The sequence below is a fragment of the Pipistrellus kuhlii genome, unplaced genomic scaffold (genome assembly GCF_014108245.1).
Source record: "Pipistrellus kuhlii isolate mPipKuh1 unplaced genomic scaffold, mPipKuh1.p scaffold_m20_p_11, whole genome shotgun sequence".
Classification (NCBI taxonomy): domain Eukaryota; kingdom Metazoa; phylum Chordata; class Mammalia; order Chiroptera; family Vespertilionidae; genus Pipistrellus; species Pipistrellus kuhlii.
Genome location: NW_023425416.1, coordinates 41,740,411 through 41,761,476, shown reverse-complemented (window position 1 = coordinate 41,761,476; position 21,066 = coordinate 41,740,411). Strand labels below are relative to the sequence as shown.

The window sequence follows — 21,066 nt, the reverse complement described above, 5'->3', positions numbered from 1 at the left end:
GCCTTGGTAACTTTCCTTTGTCTGTTGTAGATCAAACAAGATGTAATGTGTGGATCTTAGATGGAGATCTGTATCACAAGGGCCTCCTTAAATTTTCACTGGAAGCCATTTCCCTGAAGGACACTCTGATTATGCTGGTTGTTGATATGTCAAAGCCTTGGACTGCTTTGGATTCTTTACAAAAATGGGCAAGTGTTGTTAGAGAACATATAGACAAGTTGAAAATTCCTCCTGAAGAAATGAAAGAAATGGAACAAAAATGTGAGTAGTCTAGAAATACTAATATAGATTTCAAAAGCAAATTTCCTAACTGGCAATCATAATTTTTGGGATTTTTTTTTTACTTTGAATAAAGTTTAATGTCAGAAATACAATGTGAGTTCTGTTTTTGAAATTCAGCTTAAATGCTATGCTAGATTTCAGTGTAGTTTTAAATTGGAAATGTCTACAGAATGGCAGACTCTTTTGTAGAGGAGCCTTAGCTTCTTTGCCAAAAGGCCATATGTGTTCATTTTGAAAAGTTGTCTTCAAGATCTAAAAATTTGAATCCTTCAGCTGCTCATTTTCAGCAGTTCACTTCTTGATAAGCAGAACAATCTTATCAACCTTGTCAAAATGAAATATGTCCAAAAAGATGTTAACAACCCAAATATAGGGTGTCTCAAAAAAGTATGCACACAATATCTATAGATTCTATTACATCTTGAAAATGAAAGGTATTTTAATAAACATTGCCTTTACAATTATTCAAAGTGAATATACATTTTTTTGGGGGATACCTTGTATAAAGATATTAAGCTGGTTTTATTCAGAAAAGTACATAATATATTTTGTACATGCCCATGTAAATTGGAAGTTTTCATGGATATTATGGAAATGATGTCATTTCTAACTATAAACCAATTGCCACAGTTCTGAATTTCATCAAGAGCACTTCATTTGTCAATGTTTTACTTTGCTTAAAAAAATATACAGATGGAATACTGCTTTTCTTTGTTATTGTTAGTTTATAATAACTTTTTGGGGAGAATTGACACTTATTGTAATTTATATGCAAGGAAACAAAAAACTTGAGAGATTATATGTCCTAAATCATTGAAAAAGATGTCTAGCTGTTCTTAATCTAAACCAATGGTTGGCAAACTGTGGCTCGTGAGCCACATGCGGCTCTTTGGTTCCTTGAGTGTGGCTCTTCCACAAAATACCACGTGTGGGCACACACGTACAGTGTGATTGAAACTTCGTGGCCCATGCACAGAAGTCGGTTTTCGGCTCTCAAAAGAAATTTCAATCGTACTGTTGATATTTGCTCTGTTGGCTAATGAGTTTGCTGACCATTGATCTATATACCTTTCTTTCCTGTTGGCCATTGCTTTGGCTTTTCTTTTCTTTTTAAAAAAATATATTTTATTGATTTTTTTACAGAGAGGAAGAGAGAGAGACAGAGTTAGAGACATCGATGAGAGAAAATCATCCATCAGCTGCCTCCTGTGTACCCCTCACTAGGATGTGCCCACAACCAAGGCACATGCCCTTGACCGGAATCGAACCCAGGACCCTTTAGTCTGCAGGCCGACGCTCTATCCACTCAGCCAAACCGGTTTCGGCTGCTTTGGCTTTTCGTTACCCCTCTCTAAATTTATACTATAGCAGTGGTCCCAGGACTACGAGCATCAGTATCAGTACAGCTGAGAGCTAGTAAAAAAATACACATTCTTAGGCGCCAACCCAGACTACTAAATCAGAAACTCAAGTGCTTGCTAAAACTTGAGAAGCACTGTTAGATTTCAGCCTTTGGTTTAAAGATTAGTAGCTACCAGAGCTGCTAAGGAGGGTAAATGCATATTCCTTTGTTCTTGGAGGAACTGCACTCAGGTGTTCAGGATTCCCTCTTCCTTGACACTATGTACGTTTAAGATACTTTCTTCCTTTATATCTCTGTATAATATTCCCTCGTATACTGTTTTATTTTTTAAATATATTTTATTGATTTTTTTTACAGAGAGGAAGGGAGAGGGATAGAGAGCTAGAAACATCGATGAGAGAGAAACATCGACCAGCTGCCTCCTGCACACCTCCTACTGGGGATGTGCCTGCATCCAAGGTACGTGCCCTTGACCGGGATCGAACCTGGGACCTTTCAGTCCGAAGGCTGATGCTCTATCCACTGAGCCAAACCGGTTTTGGCTTATATACTGTTTTAATCCTATGCTGTGGATAATTTGTTTTGCTTTTAAACATGAGAAGCAGTCTTATATGGGAATCCCAGTCTAATATAGGAATCACTGGTTGTTTCTTTGAGAATTCCTCAAAGAATAATTACTGAGTCAAAGTATATATTGTTTAGGCTCTTCATACATTCACCTTGTTTTAAGTGAAGATTTTGAAACCTTGCAAATGAGTTGTAAAAGTTTATCAGTTTTGGTAATACTTCATTAATTCTCACCAGGGTTAATGAATGTGGCCCAAGATTGCGCCTGTGTAAAAAGGAGAAGATCTGAATAAAGGGTTTTGAGAAGGAAGCTAATATTTAGAAAATCATCTAGGATTGTCATTGTGGAATTCTCCCTGCCCCCTGTCTTCCCCAGTCCTCACACATATATTTTTCTTTTATCCTTTCTCAGTACTCATTGTGAATAAGAGAAGATAGACAAAGCTAGATTATGACTTGCCTAAAGTAATTTGTGCAAACTAAACTATGCTTTTGTTGAATCCCACTCTTTTTTTTTTTTAATAATATATTTTATTGATTTTTTACAGAGAGGAAGAGAGAGGAATAGAGAGTTAGAAACATCAATGAGAGAGAATCATCGATCAGCTGTCTCTTGCACACCCCCTACTGGGGATGTGCCTGCAACCAAGGTACATGCCCTTGACCGGAATCGAACCTGGGACCTTTCAGTCCGCAGACCGACGCTCTACCACTGAGCCAAACCAGTTTCAGCGAATCCCACCCTTTAGAGCTATTCAGTGTTGTACTCTGCCTCCTAATAATTAATGTGGGGTCAGTGTTTCTGTATTGTTCTTGAAATAGTTTTCACAAATCCTTTTTGTTCTTTTACGCAAACTCTAGTAACATATACATTTAGATTATGATAGAAGAAGATACCTGCTGAAATAAAGCAATTTCTAAACTATGTGTTAAATTATTTACTTTGATTTTCAGTGATTAGAGACTTTCAAGAATATGTAGAGCCAGGAGAAGATTTTCCAGCCTCTCCTCAGAGAAGAAATACCATGTCACAGGAAGACAAAGACGACAGTGTGGTTTTACCCCTGGGTGCGGATACACTTACACACAACCTGGGCATTCCAGTACTAGTAGTTTGCACAAAGGTTAGTTTGCTTCCTAGAGATTATGTTACTGATATTAACCAAGGATGAACAACTGTTTTGTTTCCCAGACCCCTTTTGGAGTTGACACATTATTTTCCCTAGATTTCTTAAATATAAATAATGGTTTAAAATAATTGAGTGATATTTATATGTTGGTTTTATGATCTTGATCATAGTTTCTTTGAAAGAAAACGTTACTTTGGATATTCTCTTTGTAGTTAAATATCATTTTCCAAATTTTAATTAGACTTCATTATACAGTCAGTATAAAGAAATAAACACAGGTAAGATGATAAGTTAATTATTAATTTTTATAAATTTTTCACATTAAATGTTGTAATACTAATATCCTAATATGAGATTACATACTTTAAAAAAAAAGCCAGACTTTTAAACATCTATTTTTAATGCCTAAAATAAAATAGGCTTTTAAGCACTCATATGTGAGGTTAATATGCAGTTACCAGGGGCTTTTTACTTATTTAATAAAGAGGTTCTGAGAGGATTGCTAAAATCAAAATTCTGTTCATTTAATCTGTCACTATATACACTTTATAATAAAGTCAAATTTCCTTTAAAAATTATATGTCAAGTTTATCTTCTCTGTAAGTCATGGAATAGTTAAGAAAATGACAGAACAAATAAACCCTTTCGAGATCTAAAATTAGTAATATTTTTTGTAATACATAAAATTTGCATGTATAATTGGAGGGTATGGAATTTATTCATCTTGGGGATAAAAATGATTAAAAAAATTTAATCTAGCTTAAATTTTACTTTAAACACTACAGAATTTATCAATAACAATTTTGGAAGGGTAGTATTTAAATCAAGTCTGTTATCTGCTTTTCAGATGATGACCTGTTTTAGTTAATTGTTACTTATACCTTTTCTTTAAGACTATTTTTAAACTGTCACACTAGAATCCTCTTGTGAGTGATTTGTTTTTGTTTTGTTTGGCAAAGAGTTGTTTATGCGCAGATATTTTCCTGCCAATTACACAATAACTTCCTTCATAAATTTCCAAAGGAGAAAACTGTTAAGCTTAAAGGAATCTGAATCGTTTAATAATGTTATAGATGCATAAAACTTTCAAGCCAGAAGATATCATCTACTATATTTCACAGAATCTAAAGCACCATCAAGTGTTCTTCTGTTTAAGAGCTTTTAAAATGTGTAGGGGGATTGGAGAATGTGTATGCTGGGGTGGATGAAGAATGGTAGTTCCACAGGGCTTAAAAACTAGACATTGAGATTCAGAGAGACTAAGCTTCTTGCCTTAGATCCAGATCTCTTATTTTATGTAAAGATTTCTTTACATATCAAATTTGACCCCCAACTAATCTATCTATACAATAGAGGAATGTGTAGTTAGTCCAGACGCCATGACTGAACAGCAGGGACCTGAGGCTGCATGGCTCCTGGCCCGTGCCTCCCCGCCCTGGGGGCTTGATAGAGGACCTGAGACTGAGGAGGGAGGGGCACCCGGAAGGGCTTGACAGAGGTGGGGCCAGAGGGGTCTGGATCTCACCCAATAGGGTGGAGCCAGCCGGGTCTGGGTCTGGCGTTTTTCAAGTGCATTGCAGGTGGTGGGCGGGGACTTGACTCTAGGTCCAGACTCTGACAGGAGGGAGATTTTCATATACATTTTACTAATTTTCTTTCATCTCTGACACGTCTATTACAGAGAAAGGGCAAATAGCAATATTAAAATATTTCCTCTAATTCCCTTTTAATGTGCATGAATTTCGTGGACGGGGCCACTATTATTAGGTATAATTAACATTATTGAGTGTTTATATTTAAATTTTATACCTTCAATTCAGAAAGGTTTTGGTGAAATATTTGAACATGCCTTTTTTCCTGTAACATTTTTCTGTAGCAAGTAGAATTTAGAATTTGTTTCATTGATTGTACAGGCGACATTTTAAAAATAGCCTGTAATCTCCCCCAGTTTTTGCTATTGGTGAAATTGTAGTGAGAGTGAAAAGGCACCAGAAGAGAAATGAAGGTCAACAAGAGTTATCAGATAAACAGAGGACAAAGAGGAAATAGTGAGAGATGCAGACTCCCTGGGAACACAGTGTTTTATAGAACTAGAATAAATTTTAGATCTTAAAAACTTTGTGCTAGGACATAAATAGTTGAATTAGCAAGTATTTTAAGCTTGTCTTGTTCTGTACTAAAACTTTCTCTTTAGTGTTTTTACCACATTCAGTATAACTTTGAATTTAATGCCTTTTAAAGAAATAAAATTATTTATTAGTCTTAAGATTCCAACTAAATGGCTCTAGACAAATAGGAGTAATTGATATTCTAGGTCCTTCAGTTCAAAGTGGTAGTTTTATGATATTCCCCCACCCAAAATTGAACTGTTTAAATCATTATATTTAAACTTGATTATTTAATGTATTGTTTTTTAAATTATTTCAACCCAACAGTGTGATGCCATTAGTGTATTGGAGAAAGAACATGACTACAAAGATGAACATTTTGATTTTATTCAGTCACATATCCGGAAGTTTTGTTTACAGTGTATCCTTTTAATACATTGATTAGTGCAATGCACCTTAATGTACCTTACCTGTTTGTTTATTTTTAAGGAAAGGAATTAAATTGATGGTACTTTAGAAATTCCATAAGCTTTGTTTCTTCTGCCTCTGGCTAGAAATATCATTTTAGTTCTCAAATCATTTTTATCTGGGTATTTTGAGATGTAAAAGCAAATATTAAAGTATATTAACTTGATATGCTGTGTTTAAAGTACTAAAGAAAAATAAATATTAGACTTATTTGTAAAGTTTTAATGAGTATGCATTGTAATCATTCTGATTAAAAAGTTGTATTCATACCACCAATGTGTTTATATCCTAAAATGCTGAGATGAAACTGTTATGAAACCTAGTATGTATTATCTTTTTTTTAAAGTTCAATTCCCAGTTATAAATGGAGTAATTCAATACTCTTAGTATAATTAATAATCTTTTAACTGGCCATTACACTATTGACATTCTGACATTCTCTTTTAGAGTCTTAATAAATGAAACCAGTCGCCGCCTCCCCCCCCCCCCAAAAAAAAAAAAAAGTGGTATTCATTTATTTGGTGGATGGTGGGGAAAGATCAACATTTAGGTTCATGTGTTCTTATCCTATATAATAAAACCCTAATATGCAAATGGACCAAAAGGCTGAACAACTGGTCGCAATGACATGCACTGACCACCATGGGGCAGACGCTCAACCCAGGAGCTGTCCCATGGGGCAGCACCGCTCAGCCAGAAGCCGGCTCACGGCTGGGGAGTGCAGCTGCGCTGGCGGGAGCTTCTCCCTCCCCTGCGGCAGCACTGAGGACCCCTCGTGGGTTCCCGGACTGCGGTAGGCCTCAGGCCAGGCTGAGGGACTCCCTTCAGTGCCTGAATGTCATGCATCAGGCCTCTAGTTTTTAATATGTTTGGTTGTTATCTCCACATATAATCTAAAGTATTGGTTTCAAAATCTGGCTGTGCCATCTAAGACTTACTGAATGAGGAACATTACGAGGTCAGAATCTATACTCCAGAAAAGCTTTCTGGGTGATTTTGATAATCACAAAGTTAGAAAACGTATCACAAGGAATCTTGTCTAGTCTGGGTTTCAAGGATTAGATGAGCTAATTAATAACATGTACAACTAAAAGGAGAATAAAGTGAGGATTAGGAGTGAATGCTTTTAAGAGAATTTACTATCAAAAACTTCACCACAGTTTGAGTACACCGGAGGGAGAGAGTTGTGCACCAGATAGTTTGTGGTTTCATTCCACAACCAAAGCTTTTGGGTCTGAAAAGTGAAGGAATTATATTAGGAGTAGGTAGAGATGATAAGTAATATACATGTATATTTATAGTATCAATAGTTTTTCATTTTCATTAATGGACATTTAATTTAAGGATCACTTAATAGAAAGCCCAGCTGAATAATGAATAAGATCACTCTGCACTGGTAGTTTCCCTTTCCTTTTTCCTTCAGTACTTTGTTCTCTCCATGGCCCTTTCTCATGTCACATAATGGTTGAGTCAGGTTGAATTAAAGGGCATTAGTCTATATAAAGAGTCTTTAAAAAGGGAACAAAAAGTGAAAGTAATTGAAGTAGGTATATAAAGCCCTTTTTATCTTTGAAAATTACAAAATTTGAGAACAGTCTCTTTTAAGATTGTTAATTCTCTACTTGAAAATGTACATACAGAAATGTAATCAAGAAGTAAACTGTCCACTGAGATAATTACATACCTTTTATTGATAGTAGAGCTAGTTGACTTGAAAAGAAAACAGAATGTGACAAGTCACTTCAAGATAGGGGTGTGTGTGTGTGTTAGTGAGTGAGGGCAACAGTTCAGAATCATCTTTATTTTTAAAATTTTAATTGCAATGTGTATTTTTCAACTGAGACATCTTTCAAATTATAAATTGGTTCACATGAGAAAGATCATTAATTAAAAATTTACACAATTAAGCTTTTAATTAAGACTATGATATTTATTTCTACCAAGATTTATGCTTAGTAGTATTTAGTAATACCACTTTTAGGTTCATGTCCTAGCAAATATGCATGTCTCAGATCAGAAGTCAGCCCATTTCCAGCATTTCCTTTGGCATAAATTACCATCTCTTTCAGGATACTATGGCCAGTGTCATAGAATTTCTGATAACCTCTCTGACCACATTGTCAGTAGTCACACTGACCCTTTTTTCCACAGGCCTCTTTCAATTTATCATGTTGTTTGGGTAAAAGTTACGATCTGCTTTAATTAATATATCATGTGAGATTGTCTTAGCTTAAGTTTTGGCCATGAGATTTACTTTGCCTTGGATCATTTCTGAAAGCTTCCTGGTAATACCTATCGGTTCATCTTCTCTTTTTTGTGGGTCTCTTGAGCTTTGTCCCTAACGTCCTCATTCCTGGAACTAGTAAAAATCATAAGAGGTACTTGTGCAAACCATTTTTGTTGAAAAGGCAAACAAAACAGTTGTTGGTAAATAATACCCCTTCATGAAATTTAACAAAGCAATTGCCTCTTCATGTGCTTTAAATATAGGTAGTAGTAGTGTCAGTATTACTAAATTTACCTTTTCCTTTTTGGCTTAATGAAACTTTTGGTTTTATTTTATAACTAGATGCCTGATGCACAAAATTTGTGCATGGGTAAGGTCCCTAGGTCTGGCTGGCATCCGGGCCAATCTGTGGAGCGATTGGGGGGGGGGGGCATGCTGGCACCTGCCTTGGCCAGCCTGGTGCTGCCTGCTCATCGCCACCGCAGCTGGTCGCCTCCCTCTGCAGAGGTGACCAGTAGGGTGATGGAGGGGCAGTCCCCTGATTGCCCCACTGCCACAGGTCACCTCCCTCTGCAGGGCAACAGGCGGGGCAATCAGGGAGCCCCTGCTGGCACCTGCCTTGGCTGGTCTGGGGCCTGTGGGCTGGGGGTAGCTTCTGCGTTGAGCATCTGCCCCCTGGTGGTCAGTGCATGTCATTCTACCAGTACTTCTGCAATTCGGTCAATTTGCATGTTAGGCTTTTATTATATAGCATAGCTTATTATAAAAATGTTTTATTTGCCTTTTAGCCTGCATTTAAATATTTTATACTTTTGAAATATTCAATGATATACCTTTAGACATTATTTTTGAAATGAATAAATTATGTAGCTGTGAATGTTAGGCTGAGAACAAGAACTTTATGACCTGTTTGTGGAATTTGTCCAGAAATTTCCTTAATGGTTCTATTCAGATGGTGCAGCACTTATTTACACGTCAGTAAAAGAAAACAAAAATATAGATTTAGTATATAAATACATTGTCCAGAAACTGTATGGATTTCCGTATAAGATTCCTGCTGTGGTGGTGGAAAAAGATGCAGTATTTATGTAAGTATGCTCTTAAATATATTATTTTGTCACATATTTGTTGCTCCATGATGGTGAGTCATCATTTTCAGTTTTGAGGTGAGACCAGTAGAGACCTTTCCATGATGAGTAGGTGAGAATCTGTCCCTAGACTGTTTTATTTATAACCTGCCCTGACCTATTTATCATTATCTTTTAGATTTACTGCTGGCCTGAGCCCTCTTCGAAAGGCCATGTTATTGCTATCTATTGCGTGTATATATTAGTATATCTACTTACTCTTAAAATGGTTCTGATATAACATAAAGCACCCAATGTATAATTTAGACATGATTTTTAAAAGTTACCTGAATAAAATTGGGAGGTGATTTAGTAAACCATAACTTGAGCCCTATAATTTAAAAAGCTGATTAGTTTTTCATAATTGGTCAAATTTATTTTCATAAAAATGTTCCTATTAAGCTGATCATGGTTAAATGAAAAGAATGACTACATAAATGCTTGAAAATTTCTCATGTGTGTTTCTTTCCAGTCCAGCGGGGTGGGATAATGATAAGAAAATAGGAATATTACACGAAAATTTTCAAACACTAAAAGCAGAAGATAATTTTGAAGACATTATAACTAAACCACCTGTTCGAAAGGTAATAGTTTTAGTATATACACATATAATCTCAATACTTATGCCTTTAAACTGAGGGGGAAGTCCATAATTTTAAGATTTTAAGGTAGAAAGATATAAGTGTTTTATCCTTTCAAAGAGGTTTCTGGGTGTAATTTGGGTGTTGATAATGTATCATTCAAAATAAAGATCTGTTTTATCAGAACATAAAGCAACTATTCAGTTACTGAATCATGCCTTAGTCTTTGGCATATTTGTATTAGAAAGTATTAGTTCAAAGTTCATATTTTAATGGAAATCACAGATTAGTATGAGTATATGGATCTTGAACAGTTTGAATAGGTAGAAGCTGTGAACTTTCTAACCTAGAGTCTTGACTATTACATGTCACTCTTATGACTGTTAAATTGGGTTCCAGAAGGTACTTTTTCTTCATATATCTTAATTTCATGTTAAGCAGTCATGGTGTCCTATAGTTAGATATTACAGACATTACTGAAAAGTTGTACATAGTACTTCTCCCTAATTTGAATTTTATGTTTGAAGAAAAAGTAATTTTGATCTAACATATATTAAGAGTCTTACTTAAGAATCCATGTACATTCAGCAGCTGTCTTCTGTTTGTGGATAATCAGAAAAAAGAAAAGTAATGCCAAATGAAAAATCAGTTGATGTGGTATTTGGTTTGGATGTCTATTTAAAAAAATGCACACATCAAAAAGCAATGGTTTCCCCCGGTTTTTCTTTGACCAACAAATTGGGCTTTGTTTTAGTTATCTTGGTCGAGCCATGTTTAGGCACTAGGTGCTAATAACAAGGAGGGTGTGATGTAACAGTAAATCAATACATGGGCCAGCCCTCAAGTAGTCAGAAGTGCTCTGCAAGTGAAGCAGAGGGGAGAAACCAGATGGGGACCAGAGGCATGCTGTTGTTGAAGCGGCTAGGGGATGTCCTCGGTAAGAGGGGAGAGTGGTGAAGGCGAGGGAACCTGAAGTGCAAGTGCCCAGAGGCAGGAATGCCCAGCGGGTTAGGAGATGAAAAGGCAGAGTTAAGGTCTTTGGGGGCCTCACTGGGGCTGCAGAAAGTACTTTGGGTTTCATTCTTAGAGGGATGGAAAGTGCTTGGAGGGGCCATTTGAGTAGAAGAGTGATGTAATCTGATCTAACCTTTTAAAAGGATCACTCTGGCAACTGGTGGAAAATAGACCATGTGTGCATGAAAAGCCACTTGCTCCTGGTTTCTCTGAAATAAGAATGTGATGGCTCTTCTGTCTGCTGTATAATTAGGAAAAATGGGTTGCAAATGTTTCTGCTTCTACTGCTTCTAGACTTGCTCATTTATGCATTGCTCATTTCAGTTTGTGCATGAGAAGGAAATTATGGCAGAAGATGACCAAGTATTTCTTATGAAGCTACAGGTATGGAATTACATCATAAACAGACTTAGTGTGGTTAATGGGTAAACTGTTATTGTATATAGTTTATTTAGAAATACAATAGAGCCCTAGCCAGTTTGGCTTAGTGGATAACCGTTGGCCTGCCGACTGAAGGATTCTGGGTTCAATTCTGGTCAAGGGCACGTACCTGAGTTGCAGGCTCCTCCCCGGTCTGGGCCCTGGTCAGGACTCGTGGAGGAGGCAACCAATAGATGTACTTCTCTCACACTGATGCTTCTCTCTTCCCCTCTCTCTAAAATTATTGAGAAAATATCCTCGGGTGAGGATTAAAAAAAAAAAAAATACAATATCTGTTATATGAGTATCTAACCTAGAATTCTGTTGTAATTTTTTTCAGACCCTTTTAGCAAAGCAACCACCAACTGCAGCTGGGCGGCCTGTGGTCAGTATTACAGATTTTGACAAAATTATTAAAATGCAGTGCATACTGCTTTAGTTCTTTATTTCTTAAAGCATAGACATGTGTGCTTTAATATAAATGTGAATTAAGAATTCTGGAATTTGTGAGAGTTTTTAAAGATAAATCTTACTTCCTTTTAGATGACTTAAATGGAAAAGATCTATTTTGCAGTGTTTGTTATGCATCAGTTTTGAACCATTTAAATGTATTATTTTAGAAATCCTCACAACAGCCCTATGAGGCAGGAACTATTATTAGCCCCATTTTGTACTGGGGGAAATGGAAGCTTTGAAGGACACTGGCTTCCCTAAGATTATGCAGCTGGTAGGGTGTAAGTCCACATTGGAACCCGGATCTGACTCTCAAACTTACGCCAGTAACCACCCTTCATTACTCAATATGTTTTCTTTTTCCATGGAAGGGAAAATTAGTATTCTAAAATGTGAAGGGACTTTAGTATTTTCTAATAATGAAGATGTTAGGGTTTGGCCAGTGAATGAATTTACAACCAAAAGAAGAGATGCAGAGAGGAAGTTTATTTTACTTTCCCAGAAGGGAAAGTCCTGATGTATTGCTAATCAATACAGGGAAAGAAATAAAGAGCACCTTCCCCTTTTAAAGAGTAATGGCTGCTGTTGCTAGGTGACAAGAAAGGGAGGAGGAGGATTTGGGGTTGAAGCTGAGCAGACATCGAGGAGGTTGTCTTGAAAATATAGTTTGTTTTTCAGGAGATGGGGACAGATGTCCTAGGGAGGTGTCTTATTAGTATTTTTCCTAAGCCTATAAAATGGGGTTCTCAACCTTTTTTTTTTTTTTTTGGCCATGCCTCACCTAAGCATCCCTAAACTCTAGATGCCCACCCTGTGACATATAATTCTTATTCAGAAAGTGAACTCATGCTCACGCGGAGGAAGCCTAAAAGGCCATTAACTTGGTCTAAACAAGCTTCCAAAGAACATGGCACCAATAAGAGAAAAATAAAAGAATGAAAGGACAGTTGAAGTACTGAGGAAGAAATCATAAGAAATTGTTAAAAAATACTGTAATAATGAAGTAATATGAAAAAATAGCAAATAAAGATTCAAAACATAGATAACTGAAATGCATAAATATGTCACTATATATATATATATATATACACACACACACACACACACACACACACACACACACTGTATATGAGGCCTCTATAACCATAAGAAATGCAAAAAAATTCACTGTTAATAATTCTCAAATTGCCCCCATAACAATAAAATTGTCCCCCTATAGAGCATGTGCCCCACATTGGGAGCTACTGCTGTAAAGCATGCTTAGAGGAAGTTTTATGAAGAGTTCAAAAGAGGCTTGTTTGAAGGGGGATAGGCGAGGAAACTGTCTACTAATTAGAGACTCCTTGGTGTGAATTATCTCTGAGTTGTAAAAACAGCAAGGAAGAGGGGGAATGCAAGAATCTATCCTTGAGAGTAGCTTATCTTGTCTTGCAGTTTGAACAGCGGGGCTGTTTGAGTCAGAGGAGCTAAAAATACTGGGATTTAATTACCAGGTGCTTTTCATAAGTTGTGGAAGACCACAGCAAAGAAAAGGGCCTTTTTTTCTGTCCTTAACAGAGGACAGATTGCTGAACAGTTTTGTCACTTGTTTGCAGTGTAAGAAAACAGATGGGGTACAGTTGCAAAGTAATTTCTTCTATAATAATAAAAGCATAATATGCTAATTAGACCAGACGTCCTTCTGGATGTCCTTCCTTCCAGACAAAGCTATAGCGGGTGGGGCCATGGGAGAGGCCCCCTGCTGAGGTTGCAGTGGTGGTGGGCGGGGGACAGGGCCAAGGCCCTTGCACGAATTTGGTGCATTGGGCTTCTAGTTTATAATAACTTTTGTGAAGTTGAAAGTTTCCAGTTTTTATAATTATGGCTTTCCTATTACACAGGATTCTTCACCAAGAGTCCCAGGAGGCTCCCCTCGAACACCAAACAGATCAGTGTCATCCAATGTTGCTAGCGTGTCACCCATCCCTGCTGGGTCAAAAAAAATTGATCCAAACATGAAAGGTACATTTCTTCTTTTTATTGGAGAAAACAACATAGTACGTTTTCAGTAGAAAGAATCTACAATACATAGAATCCCCTTTTACCATAGCAGTTTTTGTACACTACCTTCTAATCTTTGTCTCTATAGATATAATCTCATAGTTAATCAGACTGAAAACCATTTTAATATGTTATTTCTATGATGGAAGCTTTATGATAGCTTTGTGTTTAATCATTCTTCTATGGTAGGTCATTAAAGAAATTAATATTTTTATAATAATAGGTTTTCTGCAATTAACATGAAAAACTATATGCATAATCATATAGGCGTATTAGATTTTTTTTAATACTTGAGGCAGATATTTTTCAACATATATATATTTTTAAAAATATATTTTATTGATTTTGTACAGAGAGGAATGGAGAGAGAGAGAGAGTTAGAAACATCAATGAGAGAGAGTCATCGATCATCTGCCTCTTGCACACCCCCTACTGGAGATATGCCCGCAACCAAGGTACATGCCCTTGACCGGAATTGAACCCGGGACCCTTCAGTCCCCAAGCCGACGCTCTATCCATTGAACCAATCCGATCTCGGCTCAACATATTTTTAAAGAACCTCTTTCAAAGCAGAGATATATAGCAAATAATATCTGTTTAATATGCCTTTGGTCTTTTTAAAATAACATTCTAATATTTTGTTCTAGATGAGTAGATTAGGCTCTAAGACCAAAGTAGAATTGAATTTGGAACATACAGTTCTTAAATTTCAAGTTTTGTATTCATTTTCTGTGTGTGATTACTAAAATAATAATTTGTAGAAAAATCTGATGTTTTGATTGAAAGTTTCTGTTTTTGGTTCTATAGCTGGAGCTACAAGTGAAGGTGTCCTGGCAAATTTCTTCAATAGTTTGCTGAGTAAAAAGACTGGTTCTCCGGGAGGCCCCAATGTTGGTGGTGGCAGCCCTGGAGCTGGGGCTGGAGGTGGAAGCAGTGGTTTACCACCATCTGCCAAAAAGTCAGGTATAGTTACCGGAGCTCACTCGCTCTCTCTCTCTTTTTTTAATGAAACAACTTTATGGAGGTATAATTTACATACTGTGAAGTGAAGTTCATTCATTTAAAGTATACAGTTCAATAGTGTTAGTATAGTTACAGAGTTATGCAAATCATCACTATAATCTAATTTTAGAATATTTTCATCTCCCCAGAAAGAAACCTCCAACCTAGTAGCAGTTACTCCTTCCCTCCCCTGAAGCCCTTAGTCCTAGGTGACACTAATCTGATTTCTGTTTATGTGGACTTGCTGATAGGAGATTTCATATGAATATGGCTTCCTTAACAATGTTTTCAAGGTCCTTTTATGTTTCAATTAGAGGCCTGGTGCACGAAATTCCTGCATGGGGTCAAGGGAGAGGTTGTCACAAATGCCTGCAACTACCATGTTTTTGAACCTTTTACACGTTTCTGGATATAAATTGAATGACTCTTTGGCTTTTCTTATGGACAATGTAGAAGATTAAGTTTCTCAGTACTGCTAATTTAGTTATCACTAATCCATCTTCTTTCTGGATTTCAAAATTTTATTTTCTATTTTACTGTTCTTATTGTCCTATGCCTTTTTTGAAAATATCTTTATGAGATTAACTGATAGGTGATAGTTTTTACTTCCTTTCAGACGCCACAATTTAAAATGAGGGAATTTATTTTTAAATTAGAATATTTTTGCCACTTAATGTTAACCTAAAAATAAAAGACCAAATGAGAGACAATAGCATTTATTTGAGATCCAAAAGAATAGCTAGTCAGGAAGCACTGATTCAGTCAGAAACCTAAATAGTTTTAGGAGACAGAGGCCAGGGGGATCAGGAATATTTATGAGAAAGGGAAGGGGAACAATTCCATCAACTACTCAATTATGTCAGCTTCTAGAAGAAGGCAATTCTATATAAATACAGATAAGCTAACATAGTGATGCTAATTCTAAAGAATGTTTTTAATCTTCAGTCCTGTAGCTCTAACAGTCTGATTTTCTGTTGTCTTTGCACACAGTTGTTTGGGATACAGTTCTGCTTTAGGCCCAATCAAAGATTATTTTGCCCTATTTTAACATTCCAAAAGTTGGAGATATCCTCTTGGACCAAAGCTCTGACTTCATTTTAAAGTGGCTTCGTTTATATATGTTTTTTACTTTAGTATGCTACATAAAATTAATGAAACCATTGGCAGTTTCTTTAATAAAGAGACATTGCTATAAAAGATACTATTAGTTATATCTAAATCTCATTTCTCTGTAGGCCAGAAGCCTGTCCTATCAGATGTTCATGCGGAACTGGACAGAATTACACGAAAACCAGTCACAGTTTCTCCTACATCACCAACATCTCCTACGGAAGGAGAAGCTTCTTGAAGATACCAAATAAAGCCATTTATTCAGTTTTCTGGGATAATGTAAACTTGCCTCTGCCTTTTCCTTCAAGAGTGGAATTAGGGAGCTGCAGTGCTTTGTCAGATGGACTAAACTACTTTTTTTTTTTTTGCCCATTTTTATAAAAGGAAGCTATACAGAAGAAAAATTATTCTTCCCTATGTAGGATTGCTATTTGCATTGCCACTTTGCATAAGGAAGTTTGGATTTTAAAAAACTCAAAATTTATAGATATGAAATTCAACCATGTGAACATATTCTAAAGGCTACTTAAAACATACAGGAAGGTTTAGGGAAGGGCAGAAAACAATATGCTTTGGGCATTTGACTGACTTGGAAATCCAAGTTTATTTTAGTTAAGACTATTCAAAATCATTTTTAAAAATTATGCGTTAGCTTTACTGGAAAAAGATGATTATCAAATTTTCCACACCAACATAAATATACCACCACAAATGGAATATACTGAGAAAACTATCAGATAGCATTTGATACACTAGTCATTGTCTAAATCAATGATCCTGTAAGTTGTTATCAAAATACAATTTAAAATATTGGTCAAGATTCATTTCTTTGAGAAGAAAAGAAAGCACACTGCCTAAATGTGTAAAAGAAAAATGCAGAGGTTATTAATGTAAAGCGGTAACAGTCTTTGGATCTGTCTATATATATATGTCATATATATGTATGTCATATATATATGTGTATATATATGGCTCTGCCTTAATACACCCCTTTTTTGTTTGTGACTTTCAATTGTAATCAGTTAATAAAGTATTTATTCTCTGCATTCAGGTTCAAATAACTTGTTGCATTCTCTTATATTTAAAATTTTTTTTAAGTGTTTGATTAATTAGGGTTATTAAGCATTCTGATTTTTCTACCTGTTTCTAAGAGACTGAGTACATGAGATTCAGTATCTTGGTAAGTTTGCTTAAATTGGGAGTTTACCTTGATCAACAAACCTTTCCCACAAGTCTTGAACTGCAGAATCCTGTGCCAGCATTCTTAGTAGATAAAAATATAGCCTTTTATCATTAATTAATGCACAGAAGCTGTTTTTAAAAGCTTGTCAAATGCACTGACACATAGCTACTCTTGTAGAGGTGAGAACACCTGTTAGTAGTTCTACTTTTTCAATATGTAGTTTTCAGTGCTTGTTTTATTTTATTTATTTATTTTTAATTTATTATTATTATTTTTTAATATATATTTTATTGATTTTTTACAGAGAGGAAGAGAGAGGAATAGAGAGTTAGAAACGTCGAAGAGAGAGAATCATCCATCAGCTGCCTCTAGCACACCCTCTACTGGAGATGTGCCCACAACCAAGGTACATGCCCTTGATTGGAATCGAACCCGGGACCTTTCAGTCCGCAGGCCAACGCTCTATCCACTGAACCAAATCGGTTTTGGCTTCAGTGCTTGTTTTAGAACCTTCATAAGAACAATTTCATCTTATTGAAGTTCACCTAAAGAACACTTACACATTTGACCGTTGAGTCATTTCAGATAATTGGAAAATGTGGTTACTATATTTTAAATTGGGCTTTGTTAGTACTTTAAAATACATATTTCAAAGATTTTTTCCCCCCTCCAGCAAAATGTTGAAGGATACCAGTTCACACAATACTTTCATTAGAACCTTAAAGTCTGTTTAGTTTTATAATAGTATTTGGCTCCTAATAGTTGAGTATAAATGTTAAAAATATATGAGGGTAATAATTTATTTCAATGTGGAAAAAATTTAGTTTGTCAGGGCATGCAAAAAAAATATGCTTGATAAACATGAGATGAAAAATGCCACTGATAAAATTTTTAGTCCAGAAAGTGTTGTATAATCATGGTGTTGTAAAGACCAATTTTTCTAAACTAGCACTTGATAAAGTAAGTAAAGCTAATGAAGGGAAGAAAACTGTAGACTGTATATTGAGCTCTGTTTTACTATGGCTGCTATGTTTGTTTGTTTAGACCAACTCATTTTTTCTGTAAGACATTGGAGTTGTATTAGAAAATCCTTGAAATGAATAATTGAGTTGTTACTTGAAATAACTGTAATCGTTCCCTTTATATGAGATTCATTTTAACTAATCTAAAACCTTGTGTTTACCATATTTAAGCCTAAAACCTATGTCCCAATTTTGCAAGGAAATTTGATTTTAAGCTTTTTTTTAAAGCAGTTTTTATTGAAGTATACATTACAGAGAAGTAGAAGTTATAGGAGTATAGCGTGAAATACCATACAGTGATCACATATAACCAACACCATAATCAAGAAAAACTACATTATTGGCACCCCAGCTCCCTGTGTGTCTCGGGAGAATGCTTACCCACCAACCAACCAACCACTGTCCAAAGCCATAGGTAAGTTACATTTTGTGTGTGTGCGCCTCTTTGTATTTTTTTTCACTTCTGGAACCTTCATCAGTGTTTAACATCTCAAAAAAATAATATTTAGTCAACTGAGGAAAAATTGAAGACCCTTTTCTATATATAGAAATGACAAAGCTCTGTGTTAGTGACAGGATTCCCTGTCATCCAGATACCAAACTGGGCCCCACCCTCACTTCCCCAAGAAATCAGAAGACCCCACCTTTCTTTATTACATCGCTCACACATAATGAGACTGTTTAGACCACATGTGTCAAACACAAGGCCCGAGGGCCAAATCCGTCCCGCCCGGCCTTGCAGTGTGGCCCGCACCGCGCTGTCATCACTGCACTCCGCTGCGTTTCCATCACAATGACAGTTTATGACTGTTCAGTAAACCATTCGGCCCGCGATTTAGGCTGGATTTTAGATTTTGGCCCCTTCTCTGATTGAGTTCGACACCCCTAGTTTAGACTAAAGGACAACTAACATTATAGAAGCAAGGAGACTAAGTGACCCATAGTCTTTCCCTATTCCCAAATACCACTTAGTCATGAACGAGTGCAGAAACCCTAGGACAAAAGGCATTGTGAACATTCCTTTGCCACTGTGGCCCTCTGGTGGTATAAATGAACCTGAGATTGATGATTTTGTTTGCTTATCCTCAAGGCTAAATTAGTTAGAGGAGCTTTAGTAAACTAACCCCTGGAAAAAGTCCGATCCAAACTTCTCTTTGTTTCCCTGGCACCCTTGTCCATTCTGAGTTGTTTGGAAATGTAGACAAAGAAAACAAGACTCTTTTTTTTTGGCTTTACATCACACATCTATTGAGTCAGAAACTCGGGGGGTGAGGTCCAGAAATCTATGGCCTGCCATGTGATTCAGGTGATCAAACACACTGGTCCATTCTCACTGATTTTATCACCCACAGCTTTTCTTGGAACCATCCCCTCTGTTTTCTTGACTAAAGCCTAAATTTAAACCCCTATGCCCTCTTTCCTGAATTTTACAACCCTAGCTGGCTCTTTGAAATCAATCCAGTCTACACAAGTCTGCTGGAAAATATTCCCAAGGAAGATCTCGGGCCATTTCACTTTCCTACACAAAATCCTCCCTGTTCAACCGCAAAGGAAAGCCTTCCAAAGTTGGACCCTAACTGTATCTTGTCCTTAATAATAATCTCCACAACCTGTGCCAATATGCACTTTCATTACCTTCCTTCAAGTTGCCCCTTCCTGTTTCTGCATGTCCAAACCATTCCTTAACTCCCAGTTTGAAGCTCTCCCCCACCTCATGCTGATCCTCTTATCTTTCTGCTGTGAATTCCCAACACATTTAGTTTGTAACTCTCTTATGGTACACATCACTTTCTATTTTGAGACATAGTCCTTTAGGGAAGTTTCTATGGTCTCATTGTAAGACAGTCTTTAGGACCCAACTTTGTATTCACATTGTTACCTATCTGTGCTAATACTGGTAAGAGCCAGTGAAATTTTTGAGTAGGAGCCATTGAAAAATTAAAATCTCAACTGAAAAAAGTAGTATCAAATTATTTTTTGAATGTATAAAATCTCATAAAGTTTTCCTAAGCTTTTTGTGACTTTTCTCACATTTAACAATATTAGTTATTTAATATTAAAAGAGAAAAATGAATGTTCTTCAAAACTTAAGTGAATCTTTTTTCTATTTGATGTATCTTTTCTCCATAAACAAGGTTTCTCATTTCACTGTGGCAAGTCCCAGCGTTTAATTATTCAGTGTTGTTTATTCATTAGTGAAGATGACAGTTTTCTGTGTGGACACATCCATCAAAAGGGCTCCTTGATACAAGTGTTTTGTTCATGAAGCCCTATAGTCTTTATCTGGCCTTTTATTTCATTAAAAAAATAAGTGATGCATACTTTTTTTTTTTTTTTTTTTAAGTGGGAGGGATATTAGTGTCTAAACTTTGGGTACCCCAAATCAATCAAGGCAAAGGAAGTTAGGGCACATTTGCTGTCTCCTACCTACTGGCTTTCATTCCGATCACATTAAAATATAGTGTTCCTTCATATGAATGGATTTCTCATGAATATCATCTGGAGAGCTTGTTACAAAAAAGTTTCAAGACCTACCCAAATTCAGACCCTTTGGAATTGGGTTTCTTTCTGTCTTTTAAAAAATATATTTTTATCGATTTAAGAGAAGAAGAACAAGAAGGAGAAGGAGAAGGAGAAGAAGAAGAAGAAGAAGAAGAAGAAGAAGAAGAAGAAGAAGAAGAAGAAACAACATCAATGATGAGAGGAGAGTAAGGAATTTGCTGCTTCCTCTGCACCTCACACTGGGGAATGAGTTTGCAACCTGGGCATATGCCCTGTCCCGGAATCCAACCGTGACCTCCTGGCCCATAGGTCAACATTCAACCACTGAACCACAATGGCCAGACTGGAGCTGGATTTCTAAGAATCTTTTTTTAATTAAACACCCAGATGATTCTTATACATCCTGAAGTTTGTAAATTTTTTTCCTCTTCTAAATTCAAACAAAAGCAGAGACCCTTATAAGAATT

General features: G+C 36.3%; 1 protein-coding gene across 3 annotated transcripts in view; it reads left to right on the top strand.

Moving 5' to 3' along the window:
• DYNC1LI1 (dynein cytoplasmic 1 light intermediate chain 1) overlaps positions 1-16,938 on the top strand; it is a 30,312-nt gene extending 13,374 nt beyond the window's left edge. Inside the window, exons 4-13 of one of the 3 annotated variants that reach the window (XM_036431692.2) lie at positions 31-261; positions 3,167-3,336; positions 5,778-5,871; positions 9,098-9,233; positions 9,745-9,856; positions 11,192-11,251; positions 11,628-11,672; positions 13,621-13,741; positions 14,588-14,743; positions 16,018-16,938. In XM_036431692.2, coding sequence (XP_036287585.1) covers positions 31-261; positions 3,167-3,336; positions 5,778-5,871; positions 9,098-9,233; positions 9,745-9,856; positions 11,192-11,251; positions 11,628-11,672; positions 13,621-13,741; positions 14,588-14,743; positions 16,018-16,130 — 1,238 coding nt within the window. In that variant the 3' untranslated portion in view covers positions 16,131-16,938. Of the gene's footprint in view, positions 1-30; positions 262-3,166; positions 3,337-5,777; positions 5,872-9,097; positions 9,234-9,744; positions 9,857-11,191; positions 11,252-11,627; positions 11,673-13,620; positions 13,742-14,587; positions 14,744-14,931; positions 15,063-16,017 lie in introns of those variants that run through there. The other 2 variants (XM_045579349.1, XM_045579350.1) reach the window with 2 other exon arrangements.
• The last annotated feature ends 4,128 nt before the right edge of the window (positions 16,939-21,066 follow it).